This window comes from Diorhabda carinulata, chromosome 5 (genome assembly GCF_026250575.1).
Source record: "Diorhabda carinulata isolate Delta chromosome 5, icDioCari1.1, whole genome shotgun sequence".
NCBI lineage: Eukaryota > Metazoa > Arthropoda > Insecta > Coleoptera > Chrysomelidae > Diorhabda > Diorhabda carinulata.
The window spans coordinates 19,247,441-19,267,978 of record NC_079464.1 but is presented as its reverse complement, the minus strand read 5'-3'; the positions used below and the strand labels follow the sequence as shown (position 1 = coordinate 19,267,978).

At 30.8% G+C, this 20,538-nt stretch overlaps 4 protein-coding genes across 8 annotated transcripts; 1 reads left to right on the top strand and 3 right to left on the bottom strand.

The window, feature by feature from the left end:
• Nucleotides 1–299: 299 nt before the first annotated feature.
• Nucleotides 300–2,650, bottom strand: LOC130894126 (putative gamma-glutamylcyclotransferase CG2811). 4 transcript variants are annotated; one of them, XM_057800721.1, is made up of 3 exons: nt 2,455–2,650; nt 1,856–2,052; nt 300–1,741 (listed from the first exon to the last, which is right to left on the bottom strand). In XM_057800721.1, the coding sequence occupies exons 2-3, from the start codon at nt 2,031–2,033 to the stop codon at nt 1,443–1,445; spliced, it is 477 nt and encodes a 158-aa protein (XP_057656704.1). In that variant the 5' UTR covers nt 2,034–2,052; nt 2,455–2,650; the 3' UTR covers nt 300–1,442. The 4 variants fall into 4 exon arrangements, with proteins under 4 accessions (XP_057656704.1, XP_057656706.1, XP_057656705.1 ...); XM_057800723.1 differs by lacking the exon at nt 2,455–2,650 and adding an exon at nt 2,293–2,450 and having other exon boundaries at nt 1,856–2,064; XM_057800722.1 differs by lacking the exon at nt 2,455–2,650 and adding an exon at nt 2,293–2,450.
• LOC130894125 (LHFPL tetraspan subfamily member 2 protein) lies at nt 2,194–16,547 on the top strand. Of its 2 annotated transcripts, XM_057800719.1 has the most exons (6): nt 6,798–6,881; nt 6,939–7,002; nt 9,397–9,732; nt 13,432–13,542; nt 15,273–15,536; nt 15,600–16,547. In XM_057800719.1, the coding sequence occupies exons 3-5, from the start codon at nt 9,435–9,437 to the stop codon at nt 15,527–15,529; spliced, it is 666 nt and encodes a 221-aa protein (XP_057656702.1). In that variant the 5' UTR covers nt 6,798–6,881; nt 6,939–7,002; nt 9,397–9,434; the 3' UTR covers nt 15,530–15,536; nt 15,600–16,547. The 2 variants fall into 2 exon arrangements, with proteins under 2 accessions (XP_057656703.1, XP_057656702.1); XM_057800720.1 differs by lacking the exons at nt 6,798–6,881; nt 6,939–7,002 and adding an exon at nt 2,194–2,456.
• On the bottom strand, nt 2,881–8,471 carry LOC130894124 (leucine-rich repeat-containing protein 71-like). Its single transcript, XM_057800718.1, has 8 exons — nt 8,271–8,471; nt 7,573–7,763; nt 7,122–7,303; nt 5,508–5,779; nt 4,994–5,057; nt 4,599–4,736; nt 3,464–3,672; nt 2,881–2,974 (listed from the first exon to the last, which is right to left on the bottom strand). Exons 1-8 carry the CDS (start codon nt 8,415–8,417, stop codon nt 2,936–2,938), a joined length of 1,242 nt encoding a protein of 413 aa, XP_057656701.1. The 5' UTR covers nt 8,418–8,471; the 3' UTR covers nt 2,881–2,935.
• Nucleotides 16,548–18,244: 1,697 nt separating the features above from the next.
• Nucleotides 18,245–20,340, bottom strand: LOC130894123 (methyltransferase-like 26). The gene is made up of 3 exons (XM_057800716.1): nt 20,113–20,340; nt 18,963–19,009; nt 18,245–18,912 (listed from the first exon to the last, which is right to left on the bottom strand). Exons 2-3 carry the CDS (start codon nt 19,007–19,009, stop codon nt 18,300–18,302), a joined length of 660 nt encoding a protein of 219 aa, XP_057656699.1. The 5' UTR covers nt 20,113–20,340; the 3' UTR covers nt 18,245–18,299.
• Between the last annotated feature and the right edge of the window lie 198 nt (nt 20,341–20,538).

Below are 20,538 nucleotides of genomic sequence, written 5' to 3'. Positions count from 1 at the left end.
ACATGGTGAAATGAAATTAAAACAGACCCACCTCTCTTTTCATTGAGCAGTTTTACACTTCGAAAATGTCATTTAATTTACACCGAGAAAAGTGATTTATAAGGAACATGATGATATCCATGTAAAAGGTATGACATGAAATGGAATAAAAAAAAATTCGAAATTCATGCAGAACCATCTTTTTTATCATTTATTTTTACGTCCTACACATAGAAAAATGCCGAAATTGAACACAAGGACATTTTCAATTAAATTTTCTGATAGAAAGTGTAGATGGGAATTGAAAACAAATCAAGATATAAAAATACAACAATTTATTGAACTACTTAACACTTTAAATATCAAAATTTTTCACATATTTACTATATATATTCAACGCACAAAATCTCCCAAATTTCTAACCTCAAAATGTGTTCAAATCTTCAAGTGTAGATTCCTCGCTAAAAAAAACATTAAAATTTTATGAATATCTACATAATAAATCATATGAAAATTTCCTGATTGATATGAATGTTTACAAATTAAAGAAAACTATATCAATTTTATCTAATTTCACCTTAATACTGAAAAAATAGTAAATATGACAATTTTGACATTCGTAGTGACATTTAGATTTACTCAAAGATATTTTAATACACAAAGTGAGAAATCATTACTCGTATACGTAAATTACATTCTAAACGTTGGTAGCTATGTGACATCGCCTTCAGCGTTGTCAAATTTATAATATTCCAAACCACGTAATTTGTTGAATTGGACGTAATCATAGACAGTTTACAATATCATTTTATATCAATAAATGAACAAAAAACTGGATTATGACAACCAGCCTGTCATGTTTCGTAAGCTTAGTTTTTTATGCATCAAAGTAAAAATGTTTGTATATAAAAAAATATAAATGAATGTTGTGATTCAATTACTTCTTCTTCTTAGTGGTGATGGGCTCAATCTTTAGATTATCCACCCAGGCTAAGTTAAGGTCCCTGCAATTTGATTTAACTGTCCAGAGTTGCGAATATTATCGCGTCTGACTCATATTTATCGCTCCTTCCAGCCATCTGTTAAATTTCATTACTTTTTCTTGATACGTTTAAATATTACATATTTCCTTATTCTTCTCACGAGCTAACTATTAAATAAATTTTTGGAATTTTACTATCGATACAATTACTTAAAGAAATTATTTTCTTCTTTCACGGTTGCCTTTAAAGTATGGTCAGGGTCGTATTAGCCCACATTGACTATACAAATACATAAATTAAAATAATATGAATATACTTGTTACAAAAATATTTTAATTATTAAAAATCATACAATTAAAAAAAATGAAAATGGCTTTAATCCTGGCAAAAGAATTGAAACATTACATGGTGGTAAGATATATGTTGAAATCTTTTTAGAAATTGAAAGTAAACAGCATATAATTATAATTTTCGTCAAAATTAATTTTGAAATATTTGTTTATAGTCCAAATATTTATTTCTTAAGTACCTTTCAACATATTTTTTCCCATGAGAACCCGAATTACTGTACGTTTCGTAACAAGTTTCGTTCAATAAATGTGGCTGAAAATTCACAATAACATAAATCCACACGTTTTCGATAAACTGTTCGGAGTTAAACAGTTCCACGTTAAATTTTTCTCGTACATAAAAATTAGGATGATCTTCCAAAATATCCAGATCTGATAACACTTTAGAATCCACCTCGTATAACTCACCCAATACATTATAACCATTTCCTGAAATTGTTAAAAAACTCATATATATGCTTTTTTATATTATTCCTACAACATTGGAGTAATTAAGTCATATAATATTCTGTTACTTTCATCTAATAATTATAAAATACTGACCTGGACTTTTTAATATGAAAGGTATGTTGTACTCGGTAGCAATAATCAAAGGAAGCTTTTCGACTGTTTTCGCTTCACCAATAAATTTATAATATCCTTCAGTATTTTTAGAAAACCACGAATGATTTGGTTCATTGCGTTTTAATGTTCCGTATACAAAAACTCTATGCAGTTCCATTCTATTATATATTTAACAACTGGAATATACACTAATAATTATTTAAATAATAGCACGTGTTGGTTATAAAAGATTTTAAATCCGATCCTGTTTCTTGATACCCCCTCTATCGAAATGAAGATAGGTACATGTCTACTTTTTTAATTATTAAAATATTTATTGATGAAATGAGCAATATACAGATATGTAGGAATAAATATTCATTTAAAATTTTGATCTATGAGAAAATGTGTTGATTTAAAAATATAATTCGATTTACCAATTATATAAAATTACCACGGCTGACTTCATGTTATTGGATATCAACGCAATGGCCATCAGCTGATAGATGTCAAGGGGTGTGGTTGTGAATAAAAGAATTATGTTTTTAGTTTGTCTATTAATATACTTAGTGTTGAGAATTCATTAAAAAATTACTTACAGGTAAGCTCCTATAGGATCAAATTTTTAATTATACATTCAAGTTTACAAGAGGTTAGACACTATCTATTCAATTTACATAAAAAGATGTTTATTAATATTTATCAATTACATTTATCAAATATGAATTATATAAACTAAATGGATGATTAATAACTGTTTAATTAAGTTGAACGAGTTATTCTTTCATAAAATTTTCTAAACTATCTTCCGGTTGCTTGTAAATAAATTCTTCTGTTCCGAAATGCGAATTGCTTACGAGGGTTAACGATAATGTATATAAAATATTTTTTTATTCAATATACTTAGTCATATCATATTAAATCTTTTGATAGATTAGTTTTTAATCCCGTTCTATCTAAATGAAATATAAATTATTTGAAATCCAAATTGTTCAAACATAGTTTTATAGAAATAAAAAACTGATTAGAATTCGAAATATATATTTTATTTAAAAAATTAAATTGACACGTAACATAAAGTTAAAATGTTGTAGATTGAATTCTTTGTTCTTGATAATCCTAAAATAATATTTCTGTTATCAAAAAGTTCAATAAAAATTTTTTTTCATCATATTCAGTTAGTTATCAAAACTTAGTTTAAACTAGGTTTCCCAGTCATTCTAGAATAAAAGGAAACCAGATAGGTCAATATATTTGACAAAAAAGCCTGTTACTTATCCGGAATCATCCCATAATAACAGAAATGTACCTGCAAGAAATAGTAACAGGAAAAAGAAGAATACTAATGATAGTTTATCCAGGATTAAATTATAAAGAAAACCTTCTAATTGCTTAGTTGATTGCATTAAGACCAGCTGAAACTGACGAACGTAAATTCTGTAAAAAAGGAGAAGAAACTGTCTAATATAAGAAACTATTCACAGGGTGCATTTTCATGCCAAATTAACATAGAAACTTAAAACGATGAGATCGTAACAACTTCTTGAATGGAAAATGTTAATTTTGATTCTAGTTATTTTTTTCAATAAAATTATACTAAAAGTTTACCGTAAGTGAAGTGGTGGTGCTTATGGACGAATTGCTGAATTTTTTTTCTAATGTTAATTGAATTTGATACAAATCTTCTATGGTCAAAGGATTTCCCGCCAGAGATATTTTAGTTATTGCTAAAGTATCAGGGTTATTAGTATACTGTAATTTTTGGTAATCTAGCATGTCTAAGAAATATGGAACCGCATCTTTCTTGATTTTATTATCTAGTCAAAATAGAAAATATTATTGAACCTATTGATTAGGTTAGGTTAGGTTAGGTTAGATTGATTGAACTACAAAGAAAATTCGAATTTTTAGAACAATTAAACGGTAAAAAACAAATTGGGGCCTAATTCCTTTTTTAAACACAGCCATTGGAAATGAAAATCTTGAACTTTTTCTAAATTTCGATTCAAAATTCTTTTTTTTAGCAAATATTTCAATATTTATAAGCTTCCGAACAGAAAATTCCATTTGAGATTGTCATCGTAGCAGCAGTGTTGCCAGAATTAAAGGATTGCTCCTAATATAAAGAATTTTTACTAAAATTGTTACTAGTGTCCATTTTGTGGTTCTCGTGAATATTTTTCACGGGTTTTCAGGGTACAGGAAACGCAGCGTACGATTTGGCAACATTTAGTACCTGAATACTCCGAACAGTGTTTCTAGAATTAAAAATTTAAAAATTATTATGAAGAATTTTGAAGTAAAATTTCCTTTATTGAAATACTGGAGATTTTTATCGAAGGATTTCGACGAAAACTTCTTTTTCTTGGAAATATTCCAATAATTAATTATAACAAAAATTTTCATCAACGAAATGCCCTTTAGGAAAATATCTTAACAGAAAATTTAATTCGGGATTTCCATCTTAGCAATAAATCTGGCAACACTTTGATATTCCATTGTTACTGTTAGAAGTTTTGGTGAGAACATTCATATTGTAACAAAACTTTTTATTTACGAAAATTTTCGTAAATTTTGATATTTTTTTATAAAATAACATGAGAAAATTCTTTAGAATAGTTCAAGAGCATTGAACCCATTCGATAACTGCGTAATTATATAGGAAAAGGCCGAATTACACAGAAAAGAATAATAACCTAACCTCCATCACCCACACAAACTATTATTACTAAATAGATATTACATGATAGATTTATCTGCGAGAGAACATTATTTCCACTGCAAAACCATCTCCCGTTTTCCTCGACGCTATCTTGCAAGGCTGGATGATAAGGTAATTCAATTGTTGCCTCAGGTATAATAATGGATTGTCTCTCTGAAACTAAATCCAGCCATTAAATTAAACATTCAAGGTTAAAACTGTTTATAACGATATCACTTTCGCAAACAAAAATCACAGCATCCACCTCCAAACATCGGTTTTCCAATGATTTTCTACCGATAAATAAAACCGGCAACGAGGCAATAACCCCAACCAAGGAAGAATATTTGGTGGGGGAAATCGTTGTTGTGATTACTCCGAGAACTACGAATGATTTCACCAACATGTTGCCAACTATTCAACCTCGAAAAACTTACTTCTACTTCTGTTCCTTATCGATCTAGATTTTTTTCCTTCTTTATGTCTATACATCGAATCCATCTGAAAATGATAAATTGATATGACGTACAACACACATTAACGTATAGTGTTTATACATTGTTGTCAGATCTTTTGTTTTTTTCTAGAAGTATAATAAACTACGTTCGTGAGCAAAAAAATCGATTCGAGTCGCACGCTTGCGGTCAAAAGTCTCTGTAGCTTATTTTCCTGATTTTAGCATATCATAAATGGATAGGATGTAAATCCGGACTACGCGCTGGCTAATACTAGCGTACGGTGGGTTGAGGTTAATTTGGGACCAGTAGCTGCCTTTTTGGCTCAAGGTTAGCTGCCTTAACTCTTCTTCTGACTATTCTCGCGTTTCTTGTTTAACTGAACACCAGAGAGGACCCCATTTCCCATTTTTGCAGGTGACTTGCGATGGCAGGGATATCGTCTAAGTAGATTTTTTTGCCCACGAGTGTGTAATAAATTCCAAATCATATTTACTATTTTTCTTTGATAATCGAATCTGATTTTTCTTCTTTCGATAATTTCATCTTCATCGATTTCAAACTTTTGTAAAGCTTTCAGTATTGGTCCAACACCAGTACTGGTTATTTTATTATCTGCTAAATTAACTGAAAGTAATTTTCTGTTTATCCTCAATAGTTTCCCAACATAAAAGGCGCCTTCATCGTACAAATCGTTACTTGCCAAATTTAAATGGAGTAATGGATTTTCGTGGGGGGTACATAATTCCTGGTATATATATTTCATTCCTAAAAGTAAAATAATCAATGCTCCCTCGTATATTGAACATTTTTCTATGTTTGAATAACAATTTTACATGGCGAATCGTATATTATAGCAGTGTTGCCAGACTTGATTGACTATCTGAATACAAATTAATGACACGTTTGAAAAAAAATTGATTTGTAGAATTATCGAAATATTTACTATTTTCCCTTAAAATCCTTCGAATTTGGATAAAAATTTTTTCAATACCTAAAAAATTCTTGAAATTAATGATAAATCTGCAATTCTGGCAACATTGCTCGTATAACATCCACTCCTCCAAGTACCAAGTGTTGCCAGATTGAACGCTAAGTTGATAATATGTTAATTATGATTTGGGACATATAATGCACGTGTGACCACCACCTATCACGTGTGAAATCATATTTGAGAGGTCGGGGAATGAATAAACAAACAAACCGTTCTTCGTTGGGGTGTGGCTATATTATGTCATCTCTAATCAACAGCATTTCGAATACATAATTAATTTTTGAGTACTGGCAACACTGCTCGTACTGAAAGCGCATCACCAAATATCAATTTCTATGTTTTGCCACATCGAACACTACGTTCTCTCTTGTCGACTTATCTATCAAAAGATTTCGAAATTATTAGTCACCTTATCAAGAAATGTTGTTCGTATGCTAAAAGTAATTCAGTATTTTGTTGCGGTATATTAAATTTACTAAACAAAATCATTGATATGCTTCAATTTTGGCAACACTGTACTATTTTTCATTCATTTATATGTCGCCATGATTTCAGGCTAAATTATATCTTTGAGGATTTTGTAGAAATATTTTGTGATAAATTAAGGCTTTTGTTATTAAAAAAATAGTTTTAAAAAGTTGTCTAACAAACCAAAATTAAGTTTTTTGATGATTGGGCGTATTGAATAACCGCCATTATTTGTATAAGGTCACAGTCAAACGAACGGTTCGAGGTATCGCGCATATACGCTTACGTCACTGATTCATTTCTAGAAGCACGTCTTGGTATTCGTATCGTATTAGTTTGAGTCATAGAACAGTTTTGGTTGATTGATAAATTATTCTGTGGTAATAGACTCCTCATACCGAGGCAACGGTCGGAAAAAATTGTTTATTTATGTTCTTCGTGCTTATAAAATTAATCTATTTTTAGTGGTTATCCAATTTAAACATCAAAAAACGAGAGTTGCGTGTGGTAATATACTTATTCATACAGGGTAAGTCATAAATATTGTTAGAAATATGTGGTGGTGTGTAAAAGATACAGGGTTTGTAAGTAAGGATGGCGTATGAATCATTTACGTACCTATTCTTGTATAAAATAATTGTAGCCTACCTTCAGCGTTTATATTACAATATTTAAACGAGACACAAATAATTTCTCTCTGTAACAATAAATGATAATTTTGTTCTGGAATTGGATTCCCGTTAACACTAATTTCTTTTACGGACTTAATTTGATACAAAAATTCGGCCAACTCTTCTATATGTCTAGCTGTTAATTGACAAAACTCAAATCTACAAAAATGATTCTAATTGAACTAATCGAACAATAATTGACTAGATTGTAAGATTCCCCTTCAAAATCAATTTTCACGCCAAAGCCAACACTGTAAATCATATTTCAGTCATCATATTCACTCGACCTAGTCCCCTGTCAATTTCTAATGTTCCAAAAACTAAAAATATTGTTTAAACCATATTTCAGTCATCATATTCACCCGACTTAGTCCCCCGTCACTTCGTAATGTTCCACCATGTATAATATAAATAATAAATGTATGTACTTGATAACTGTGAGTAAAGGATACGCATCCAAGCTGTCTCTTAGGGCCGATATCAAATTAACTTCAAGAGTATCATGTTTGAAAATTATTTTTTCTAATGTTTCATCGACTGGAGTTTCTTTGCGCATTGTCTTGAACGCGAAATAAATGCGTGCCTCGTTCGTCATTCGACCACTTTTAGATGCTGTCGTCTGAAAATAAATAATCGTCAACAATATGCGCGCTATCGTCGAAACGAAGCATTAGAATTTTTCCCGGCAATCCCGTCACCTTTCAAACGAGTTGCACATTACCCTAATTGAATCATTCGTTTCTGAAGATGATAACTTGGTTATCGAAACGCGTGTCAGACAGTGTAATTGTGAGTGTTGGTGGAGTGGTAGTGTTGTATGAATATCACCAACGGTAACTGTTGTACAGGGTTGCCAGAGTCAATAGATTTCCTTAAATATGAACAAATTTTATTCCTAAGTATATATAAATTAATGTCTCGTTTGCAAATTGGCCATTCCTGGATACTGTAGTTTGAAAATAAACAGCTGTTTTGGTAAACTCCACGAGGTTTATTCCATAATTTTTGTTATAAAAAGTAGTGATACTTTTTAAATAAAAAAAAAAAAATATTTTGGATGGCAACTATAAGTGATTAAATACATTTTCTATTCGAAATTTATCAAAAATTTCTAATACATACATACCGCAGCCGCCGAATATATACAACCTATGGGTTGTTTTCGAAATGAGTACCATTCACTACTTTTAGATAATTTTTTAAAAATATTGTTAACAGGTGAAACGGCGTCTGTATATAAGCTTTTTCCTGATTTTATTTTAGTGGCTGCCATATTTAATTCGCAAAAGAAATTGTGACAGTTTCTAATGAATTATGTCAATATTTCACTTTCGAAACATCTGTTGATTAGAATTCAAATTAGCGTGTGATTTGGCAACATTCAGTACTTGGAGTAGGGAGAGGTGATGTGATACGACTTCAATATGAGCAGTGTTGCCAGAATTGGATAATTACCCTTAATATAAAGGAGTTTCCAAGAAAAATTTTTATTGTTGAAAAATTGTATTCCAGCAAGTAATTCAATAATTATTTTTTATTTTTATCAAAATTAATTAATAGGTTGCCATAATGAAATCCGAAAAGCTTTTTAGTAAACAGATAATAACAATTGACAGGAATAGCAACCGAAATAGGCAACGAGGCGTTTGAAACGGAATGTGATGTTACTCCTTCAAAACGTGTTGCCAGAATTGATTAATTTCCTTTATTATTAAAGATTTTGAAGTGAAAATTTCATAACTGGATGATTGAAGGTTTTTCTCCGAATTAGGATTTCGAGATTGATACTGTCAATGTAACGTTTAAAATGGCAACATTGAGGTCTTGAGAGAAGGATGATATGTGATTCAGTGCAGTGTTCCCAGAATGAAAGGATTACTTCCAATATGAAGAATTTTTTGACGTACTGATAGTTTCTATTCGAATTCCAAGTACTTTGATTTGTATATTTAGCAAATATTTTGACATTTGACTAACAAAATTAATTAATTGCACAAAACAATATACGAAACGCCATTTTTACCACGATTACTTAGTTTTGTTTTCATATATATCTGCTTTTTTGAGGTAGGTCGTCAAAAAGTCTGGCAACACTGTTTTGTAAGAACTTGAGGTGTAGTTCGATTTGATGCGCGTCTATAGTACAGGTTATAGTACAGTGAAATATCTTTTATTTTATTGTTAATTACTAATAACTTTCGTTCTAGATTAATAATAGACTCTTATTTTGATTAAAAAAATATTTGTTTCAGATGGATTTTAAAAATTAGATTATTGATGTAATCCCGCCATGTTATACGTAATAGTAACGGCCCGTAGTCTATTATGGGTACTTACTAGTCTTTTTTCTACGCTCCTAATGCTCAGTGCCTTTCTAAGCCCTTCATGGCTTCTATCGGCACCCGAAACTGTTTATTTTGGTAACGAAACTGTCACTTATAGACCGAGCGTAGGTGTTTATGCTAAATGTAGTAAACCCATCGGATTTGAGCATCCCGTGTGTACACTTTTAGCACTTAGAGGATTAGCTACAGAATCTTTTATATACCCCACACCATGGAAAGCCGCTACGGTATTTCTAGCGTTAGGTAAGTAGCTGATTTATATATTCGCAGCCCAGCTATACACGTAGGAACTTTGCTAAGTCTATTCAAATTATTTGTATCACGTTTGCGATTGATGTCAGAAAGGGAAACATAAAAAAATGACTATTTGCAGTACTTTGATTTTGCTGTGGTAAACACTGACGAAGTACCTATATTGTTTTGTACAAATAAACGTCCTGTATAAATAGTAACTCAGAATAAACCGTTTATTTCTAAATAAATTGTGTGTGTACCACACATACATGTATATCGAAATAAATTAAAAAAAAAATTGGAAACGTTGCTTTGACATTATTTTATACAGGAATAATTGCTAGACCGGACTAAATTAAAATTGTGAACCATCTATGGTTGCTATGGAAACGGTTGTTTCAGCGAACAGTGTTGCCAAATCGATGTTTTACGATTCTAAAAAATAATTTTTTGAGTTACAGTAATCAGAGATTTGATATTAACAGTAATTTTATTATTTTTTATATATTTGAAAAATATATTACAAAAAGCTGGTACTTTAGGCATTTCACATACTAATATTTATTTTTTTTCTATATGAAACTTTTTGTAAAGTTCAACGAACTCAATGACATCAGACTACTGATTTTGGTAACATTTAAAATACATTTTGGATTAGTATAATAGTCCAGGCTAATCCATTAATTTTTTTTTTTTTGTAAAATGTGAAACGTAACACACTTTAACAGCTGGAGATAGTTTAGGGGGTGTTAATACAAAAAAAATGCGTGAGCATCGTAGGGAGAGGGTGAAAAGAGATGGTTTACGAGAAAAAAGCGAAAAACCATTTTTCACGAAATTATTTAAATTTGATCAAAAGTAGTTATATTCATGTGTTACATAACCGCACTTTTTCTGAAGGGTAGTTTTAAGGGGCTGAAAAAAATGCCCTTCAAGCTTATTATTGTCATCTAATTGAAAAACGTCATTTAGAAAAGTTGTAGATTATAAAAATCTTCAATTTTTATACTCGTTTCTGAACCTAATTTCAAAAATTTTTAAAAAAATTTGAAAAACCATTTTACTGTTGTAAATAATAGGAAAATATTTAACTTTTATAGAGGTCTTTTTTAACATAACCTCAAAATTTTCGAGAAAAATTCGAAAAACCATTTTCCTGTTTTTCATTTCTCATTTTAGCAGACATTATTTGAATTTGATCAAACTTAGTAAAAGTATAAACAGATTTTTTTTAAGGGTAGTTTTATGGGGGCGAAAAAAATGCGATTTTAGGTTGATTTTGACCTCTAATCGAAAAACGTCAAATAGAAAAGTTGTAAATTATAAGAAAATATTTAACTTTTACAGAGGTCGTTTTTAACATAACCTTAAAATTTTCGAGAAAAATTCTAAAAACCATATTTTTTTATTTTGAAATTAGAGCAAACGTGTGGAAATACAGTTATGTGATCACAATTTTTTTCATGTATTAAAAATGTGAAATGCAGAAAAAGTCAAAAAATGAATTTTTCAGCATTAAATAGCTATACTTCCATATTTTCCCTGATTAGGATCATAATAAAACACGTTAATTTAGCGCTTTCGATTTCTTAGAATCCATTTATCGAGTTTCCAGATGTAGTACTTCCGGTTTTACCAATAATTGAATATTGAACTTTTTTTCATCTGGATTTATAAATTTAATTTTGGAGTGACTATTTTTAGAAGATGAGGGATTGGTTGAAAGGGGAAGATACGCACCTTCTCAGATTACGTAGTTTACTTTTCTCATTCATCTAGTGTAATTATTGGCAAAACCGGAATCACTCATTTCCGACATCCTATGACGTCGATAAATGGATCAGGCGATATCGAAAACGCTATATTAGCTTCAAAAATACGCGAAAAAGTGTATTTTGAAATTTAATTCAGTGATAAATAATTCTGCTCCATTAAAAATAATCCGAATCAGATTCATTTTCGTGAACTTGAACTATCTATATCACCCTCCATCTCACGTAAAGTTTTTATTCGTTTTGTTTGTTAAAATTGAATTTTTTTCATTTTAAAACCTAATTTGCCTGGACTATAAACAATTCAACCGTATAAAAACTGTTTAATGATTCATGTAATACGAATTATATTTGCATTACATGAAACTGTTTCCGGTAAAGCAAAGTGATATCTTGTCTAAGGGATACTATAAAATCGTGTTCGGTTTCTATGATTATTATATACCGGATGTCACGTCTAACCATTATAGACAACTGATATTTCATTGTTGAAGTAATTGATAATGCCCACTAGATTTAATACTTCCCTTTATTAGTTGATTTTAACATTTTTTTGTATACGGGTTGTCCTTGAATAAGAGACGATGCAGTAAGGGAAAAATTGATTATTGAATAAATACACGCGTCACCGAAAACGGGCCACCCCAAAAATTTGCGAAATTATCCAAATTTTTACATGTAGTTTATTTTTGTTGTTACAATTAGAAAGTAAGTAAAAATTCGAGAATTTATAAATTGATTAAGCAACAACACTTTCAGTTGATACTACAATAATTGAACAAAGCACACCCAAAAAGTGACGGGTTTTATTTTTCAAAAATGCGTATGGCCACCTCGATACTTAATGTTTGCTTGATCAAAAATTTGTCTATTCCTCAATCAGGACCAATCGGAGCTCTTCACGTGTTGATCGAGCAGGTATACGACGTCTTACACGTCTTTTGAGCTGGTCCCAAATATACTCAAAAGAAATACCTGTCCAAAATATTATTGAGCCATCCCTATACACAACCCGGGCAGCTCTTCTCTACACCACACAGAGACAGATGCTCTAAGCTGTTTAAGTTGTTTTTGGTCAACTCTGGATCGCCTATTAGTTGAATTGCTTTATTTGTATTGAGTCGGTCATTCCCGGGGTACATTTGGGAGCTGAGCTTCAAATTTGATAGCTATACTCAAAATCTGGACCTTGTAGAGGATTAGAAGCTGATGCAGAGTATGAAGCTTGTAGTCTTAAAGACGACTCGAAGTTTTTGTGAAGCTGTATTAGCTAAATCGGTCACGTGACTATGACATGTCATATTTCATCCAACCTCAACTTCCAACGAGCGAAACGGTGACATTTTATGTCCGGATAGGATCAAATCCTGAGCTACAGTACCAGTTTTCTTTGTAAAAAAATAAGCATGAGTCTTTGCTGCATTAACATCAATCAGATTGCTTCTACCTCATTCCAGAATTGGATTTGTGGTCGAATCGATCGACCTCAAATATTCCTGAGGCGATTTGGATGGATCGGTGCTCGAGAAAGCCAGTCCATAAGTAATTATGACAACCCGTATAGCCAGTGCGATTGCTCTGAATTCCTCATATTAGATCTCGGTTTACGAAAGCTGTTTTGATGATGCTGGCACTCAAATTTTACTGGTTAACGACTTTCTCCATGAATTTAGCACGTAAATAAATAATTTTTTAAGTAGTTTAAGTTTCAAAATGAATTTTATAACACAAAAACAAATAAATCAATAAAGAAAGCCTTAACTGTTCATAATTTCACAATGTAGCGTTTTAACGGGAAGTTTAAACCAAAAAAATTGAAACCTTGATATCAAATATGATAATAAGAATGTCTAATTGAAGGTTTTTTTATATATAATTTGAACCGCTTTTTCAAAATTTGTCAAAAGCTCTGTTAGATCATAAAATTACATTTCAGGCTTATCAATTATGTCTCTTACTGTATGTACTGGTCTACTGAGTTGCTGTTTTCAAAGTATATTCAAGAAAAGTATATTCAACGTATCTGGAGCGGCACAAGCAATTGCAGGTATATTTATGAGGTTATTTGAAGACGCGTTTTTTTAGTTTTCCGTACTCAATTTTAAATAGTTAAAACCTTCAAAATTTCGTACATAAACTTCAGAAAATTACACGGATAAGCGTTTGCTCTAAATTTTTTTTCACTAAATCGTCAATTTTGATAATTGCGTTTCTCATTGATGCAATCTAGCCCAGTTACCAACTTTTCCATTACTCAAAATCACATGTTTATCACAAATAAAACTGATCACCTCAAAATTTCCATTAAGACGCATGGATTCGCGTGAAATTTTGGAATTAAGTTCTATTTACCTTTCACTTCAAAATATACCCTATGCCAATATGTCCAAATTATTGTAAGGGGTGCAAACTACCCCTTATTGTGAAAATTCGATAAAATGAAAGTTGAAGCATTTAGAAAACTGAAAAAACATTTGTAGGATTAAATTACAGATCGCATGATGTTTTTGGGATACTGTTTATGTGTTTTGAACCTTAATCAATGTATTTCAACCCTTAAAAACTAAACCAGTCTCATGATAAAGTTAAAAAAACATTGTAGGACTTTATGTTACTTAATTTATATTGAAAGTTTTTTTTTTGATTGTATACAACTCAAATGTTTCTCTATAACAAATTTTTCACCCTTAACAATCATCCCTTGTTGGAAAAAAGTTGAAAAAAAAACATTTATGATCATATTTATCGAATCAAAAATTTTACTTATGTTGAATTGATATTTTATGCAGCGCAGTTAATTCTGAAGTTAAGAAAAAATTTAAAAAAAACAAAACTTTTTGATTTCTAGCAGTTTTGACGTATCTTTCATACCTTTTAAGTTATTTTTAATGAAAGACAATTATTTTTTAAATTAAAAATCGTTTTCTCTATAGAAACCATAATTTTTTTAGAATTGAGCTCTCCAAATCATTAAAAATTTTGGATATTATTATTTTTATTCAATTAAAGTGGGTAGAAATGACGTTTTTTCCATGAAATGTAGGGATTTTATCTTATTTTCGTCATAACTCACTTATTTAAAATATTACAAAGTCGTATAAAGTCTCGTTCGAATGGTTTTTTGCAGTTTTTTAAAAAAGATTCAATACATTTTTTTCGTAAAACTGACCGTTTTCCACTTATTCAATTTTTCAAAATCTTCGGTTCACTAAATAAATTCCACCTTTAATAAATCATAAGTCGGTTTGTAGTAAGTCTATAAAAAAAAATCATTCTTTTTTTTTTAGCTACATTCAACCTCCTTACAGTTTTTTCGATAAAACCTGAAATTTTTTAAGTTATTTTTGAAAAATAAATTAGAAATATCCTATTTTCGTAAAAAAATTTCAATCACGAATAAGTCAAAAACTATTGATTTTTCAAAAAAACTCCGTAGAATAATATGTGCTTAGAATGTTTTTTTTTTCTATCGATTTCAATGGTTAGTTGCAAAAAAATAATTACCACTTCTTAGTTGGGGTGGTATTCACCCCTAGAGTTAAAACGCATAGGGTAGACATTGCTTTTTAAGGTATTTACTGTTAGAATTTCGTGCATATTGGTGGAAATCTGAGATAAAAACCGTTGTTGACTGGACTAAAATAGATCATTCATAATTTCCAATTTATTTCATCGTGGTATTACCTTGTACAAATTAATATTGAAAAAACAGATCACGTGATGTTGATTAGTAGTAGGTTATAAAACCAAAATTGCAACAAATAAATTTTCTTCTAGGAATTTGTTATATAATTGGAGTTATGTTACACCCTATGGCTTGGGGTAGCGAAAGAGTACAAAAACTTTGCGGTAGAGAAACATCCGCATTTTATCCCGATAAATGCAGTATAGGAATAGGACTTTGGTTAGCTATAATAGCGACAGTACTAACTTTCGTTTGTTCGTGTTTATCTCTACCAGCTGAAAAATCTACCAGCAGTGATAAAGTCCAAGATAAAATTTACGAAGGGCAGACTTTGATATGTTTGACATAAATATAAAGTAAGTTATTCGATTTGCCAAATATTCATTTTCTCCTTTATCGCAAAAAATTCGAATTTATAGGAACCAAATGTTGCCGAATACGAACCTGCACCAGAAGAAATTATTTTGAATACTCTATCATTAGATAAAAATATATCGAAACTTTATTTTTTTTTCTTCACGTTGAATGAAAACTAAAAGTTACTGAATACGAATCTGTTCTAAAAGAAATTATTTCTAATAATTTTCTCATTTATTATTTTATTTGTTTTTTTTTTCTATATTTAATACGTTTAATGAGAACCAAATGTTGCCGAATACGGAACTGCACCAGAAGAAATTATTTTGAATACTCTATCATTATATAAAAATATATCGAAAGTTTATTTTTTGTTTCGTCACGTTGAATGAAAACCGAAAGTTACTGAATACGGATCTGTTGTAAAAGAAATTATTTCTAATAATTTTCTCATTTATTATTTTATTTGTTTTTTTTTCTGTTTAATACGTTTAATAAGAACCAAATGTTGTTGACTACGGACCTGTACCAGTTGAAATTATTTCGAATACTGATCTATTAGAAGAAATGATTTTTTATATTTTATTTTCTGCTGAAAGGTGAGAAATGAGTGCCTTTATAGTAAACATATCTTGAAAATTGTCAACTTATTACACCACAAATGTTCAATATTTCATTTTCATTAATTTAATGAATTTACGAGATTTTTTTATTTATATTATTTCGGCAATACACAGTTACCGAGACGATTCAAGTACGAGACAATCATTGAATCGACATTAAAGTATCAAGTTTACAAACTACGTCAGAACTACTAGATTTATGGTGTGAAACGTGCGCAGAGTACACCATAGAGAAATGATTGGTGTACAGAATTGTTAGGCGCTACTACTATGGTGTAGCTTCCTTCGATTCAAACCACAGACCTAATAACAGTGTGTTATTCGAACACACAAGCGTCTAAATGTCATATCCCACCAATCAAAAATACGTCCAATTATTACTAAAAAGTCAATCTTGATTCAATCATCAAAACTTTTTGATCGTAAACGCCATATTGAATCACATGGTTTGGATAAATTTTATACAGAGTACGTGTATTTGGAGTAAAAATGAATATTTCGTGATCAATAATATCGATTATATTTCGATATATCGATTTTTTTCTGCCAAAACGAGAGAACGTACTCTCGCTCTCGTGTAGTCTCGGTTTATTTCGGTAAGTGTGTACTGCCGACATAATTTCCCATGAATGTGATATTTTATTAATTTTCATAAATTATAGGAAACTTCTTTAAATAATTTTTTTTTACTACTTTTTATATAAACCAAATATTTGATATGTACTTATATTATTCTCAAAATGGAAAAAAGGCTTTAAATATATATTATTATAGCTTTTCTACATTTATCGTATCTTAAAAATTTATACACGTTCGTTTTAATATAAAAAATGTGGTTATACTCACACTTAGTTGTTTTATTTCAGTACCTAAATCTATTTTCATAACAGAACTATGTTCCCACATCTTAAACGTTCAGAAAAAAAAAACAATTTGTGCTAAATTTGATAATTACGTTATCTGGCAACGCCACCACTAACATTCGTGGTAACATAATCATGTTGCCACGTTTTGATTAGACTCTTAAATGTGTATCAAAAATATTTGTTGAAATCTATGTCATCCGACAACATAGTTGCTGAGGCTCGGTGTAAAAAATCCATGTTGTCACGTCTTGATATTATACTAAAATCTGATTATGATTACATCTGGCAACATCACCGCTAGAGAACAATGTACCAAAACGACGTTGCCACGTCTTGTTAAGAGTCTTGAATCTTCATAAAAAAATGTTTGTTGATATTTAATTATTGGCGTGAAGATTGACGTACCAAAACGACATTGCTATATGTTTTTAGTCTTAAAATATTTGTGTTATCTGGCAACACCGCCTCTAAAGTTCGTCGAAACAAAACCATGTTGCCACGTCTTAATGTTTATACTAAAAGTGGCAACATCACAGCTAAAGCTCGGTGTTATAAAACCATGTTGTCACGTCTTGTTTCGTTTTAAATGTTTGTCAAAAAATCTTTGTTGGAATCTAATGTAAGAACTATATAATCTGGCAACACTGCCGCTAAAGCTCGGCATAAACAACAATGTTGCCACGTGTTAAATGTTTGTGCTAAAATCTGATAATTATTACATATGACAACAACACTACCAAAGATCAGCGAAACGAAACCATGTTGCCGTATCTTGTTCAAATATTCATAAAAAAAATATGTCTTATCTAGTTACCCTGCTATTAAAGTTAGTCGAAACGAAACCATGTCGCCACATCTCGTTTAGAGTCTTAAATGCACAATAAAAATATTTATGTTAAGAAATCTGATAATTATGTCATCTGACAACACCGCCACTAAAGCTCGTCGAAACTAAACCATGTTGCCACGTCTTGTTTAAATGTTCAATAAAAAAATTTCATATTAAAATCTGATAATTATGTCATCTGGCAACACCACCGCTAAAGGTCGATGTACGAAAACGACGTTGCCACGTCTTAAATATTCATAAAAAAGGAGTCGAGGGAAGAAGGGAGATCAAAGAAGGAGGAATGTATAGAAGGGGCGAAGATGAGAAAAGTTGCTATAGAAAAATGGGAAGAAGAGCCAATTTGAGGAATATAAAGAAAAAACCGAATACATGAGCCGAAGATAATACTTTATTCTATTTACATATTAAATTTAATACATAAAATTATTTAAACTTTTGCCATATTAAACATTTATTATTAGCCGGCATGTCGAATATCTCGTTAAGCTTAATACCGTATGGTTCTGAAATTTTAATCAAATCCTGTATATCCCTTACACCGCAATTAGGGTCTCTCTGTCTTATACTTTTATCAAAATCTCTATTTGATTGTGGTTCTAGAACCCCGTTGTTAGCGTAAGCGCCATACGTAAAAAGCAACCCTCCTGGTTTAAGTACCGCACTGACATTTTTGAAAAGTCCTATCGAACAAGAAAACGGCGTCACGTGAATCATGTTCACGTTAAGAGCGTAATCGAAATCGTTGGACACATTCCATTTTGTCCAATCGTCGACAACGTTGATTAAAAGCGGATGTTTCACATTTTTCGTTGGAGTATCTGCAGCGTAAGCTCGAATACTATCCAAAAGCGATGGTTCGTTTTCTGTCGGTTGGAAAGTTAGTTTGGGAAAATGGGGGGCGAAATGTGCCGCATGTTGACCAGTTCCCGAAGATATTTCCAGAAGTTTTCCTTCTTTATCTTTATCGATAAACTTCTGGAGTACTTCTAAAATGGGACCTTTGTTTCTATCTGCTGACGGAAAGTTTATTTTCTGGCTAAAAAAATTTATTTTCAGAAGGAATTATTGCAAAATATATTAAATTACCTCATTTTTACTAGAGCTTCTGGAGCGTATTGTTTCATAAAGTTCATCTGAAAGAAGAAAATACTTTTGAGTTTGTAAATTTCTTCATCAACTTCCTCCACCCTCAAAAGCCCATTCAATCGATGTGTCGAGGCAGCTTATGCTGCTTGGGGGGCTTTTCTTTGTTTCAAGGGAGAACTTGTTCATATAGTCAACTAATACTTCAACCTTTGATGCAAGGAATGATCTTCTATCATCTTCAGACCCTATCAAATAGCTTCTGCTTCTTCTTCTAAGTCTGGTTTGACCACCAAAGAACTCTTCTCTAGATCAGAAAAATAACCCCATCGGGGGCCTGTTTCGCGCATACAGACTTCAAATTATGGGCAGTACACATAAGCATTCCAAAGGGATCACCTTGAGTGGTACCTTCTTGACTTAAGATTTGTGCAGATGCTTAGGATAGCTAATTGCATTGAATGCATAGCATAGCATTGTGGGCGGCCAAGGGGAAGTTGAGCACATAGACCTGTCGTGCCCGGCATAGCCCTTCATTTTATCCCTGCTGATAGTTTATCTACCCAACAGGCGTGTTTCGTTATATCCAGGATTTGCTTGAACCTAGATTTTATCAGTCAAAAATTCCTTATACAAGGGTGAGTGTGAATGAATTTCAAAAATTTAATTGGATATAATTTATATTTGAAGTACATATGTACTTTGAAAGCTTTCTTAACAAATCTCATAGTCTCAAAAAAATTAGTTTCGGGACACTTTTCAGTTGAAAAATAGTTAATATGTAGTAACATTAGTTTATATGTTTTTGTTCCGTTGCTTAAAAGTCGAAATTATTGCACTTTTTGAGAAATTGACAATACCTCTATTTTTTACATAAATAGTCGACATAAGTAGTAAACACTGTCAATTTCGTTGGTTAATTTGATTCAAAATAAGGCCTAGTTTCAATACCAAAATAGTGATGTACATCTAATTGAAATAAGATTATGAACTTTTACAACATCGTCATAAATGACAATTAAAAACTTAATTAAAAACTTTGAAATCTATTAAATTTTTTTTATTAATTTGGTAGTTCGATATTTAATTACAGATGAGTATTATAACGATATATCATTTATTACTTTAAAACATAAAATTTGTAATTAATTACCTTAAAATATCTCCACGAAATCAGTATTTCCTCGGTAATATTTATTTGAAAAGTTCATGTATAGTTTAAAAGTACATATTTGTAGATAAAAACTTAATCAAATAATAGTTATTTAAAATTTAAAATACAATGAAAAATGAATTAACCAAGACATATTTTAGTTTTGTTCGCGGACTGATTCCGATCGCATGCGTTCGCTGATCACGTCGATTCCGTTCGCGATAAGTCAACATCCTGAATGGGCTCGTAATCGAACAAGCGTTTTACAGGAATTTTAAATTGATTTAATTGATCCACGAAAAAATGTACTTATAACAAGACTGAAAGTTCAATTTGGCATCAAATGACTTTGCTCGCGGATCTGTTCAATTTAGCTCAGTTTTAAATTTTTATTAACAGTTCAGAACATGTAGTTCAATGGTACAT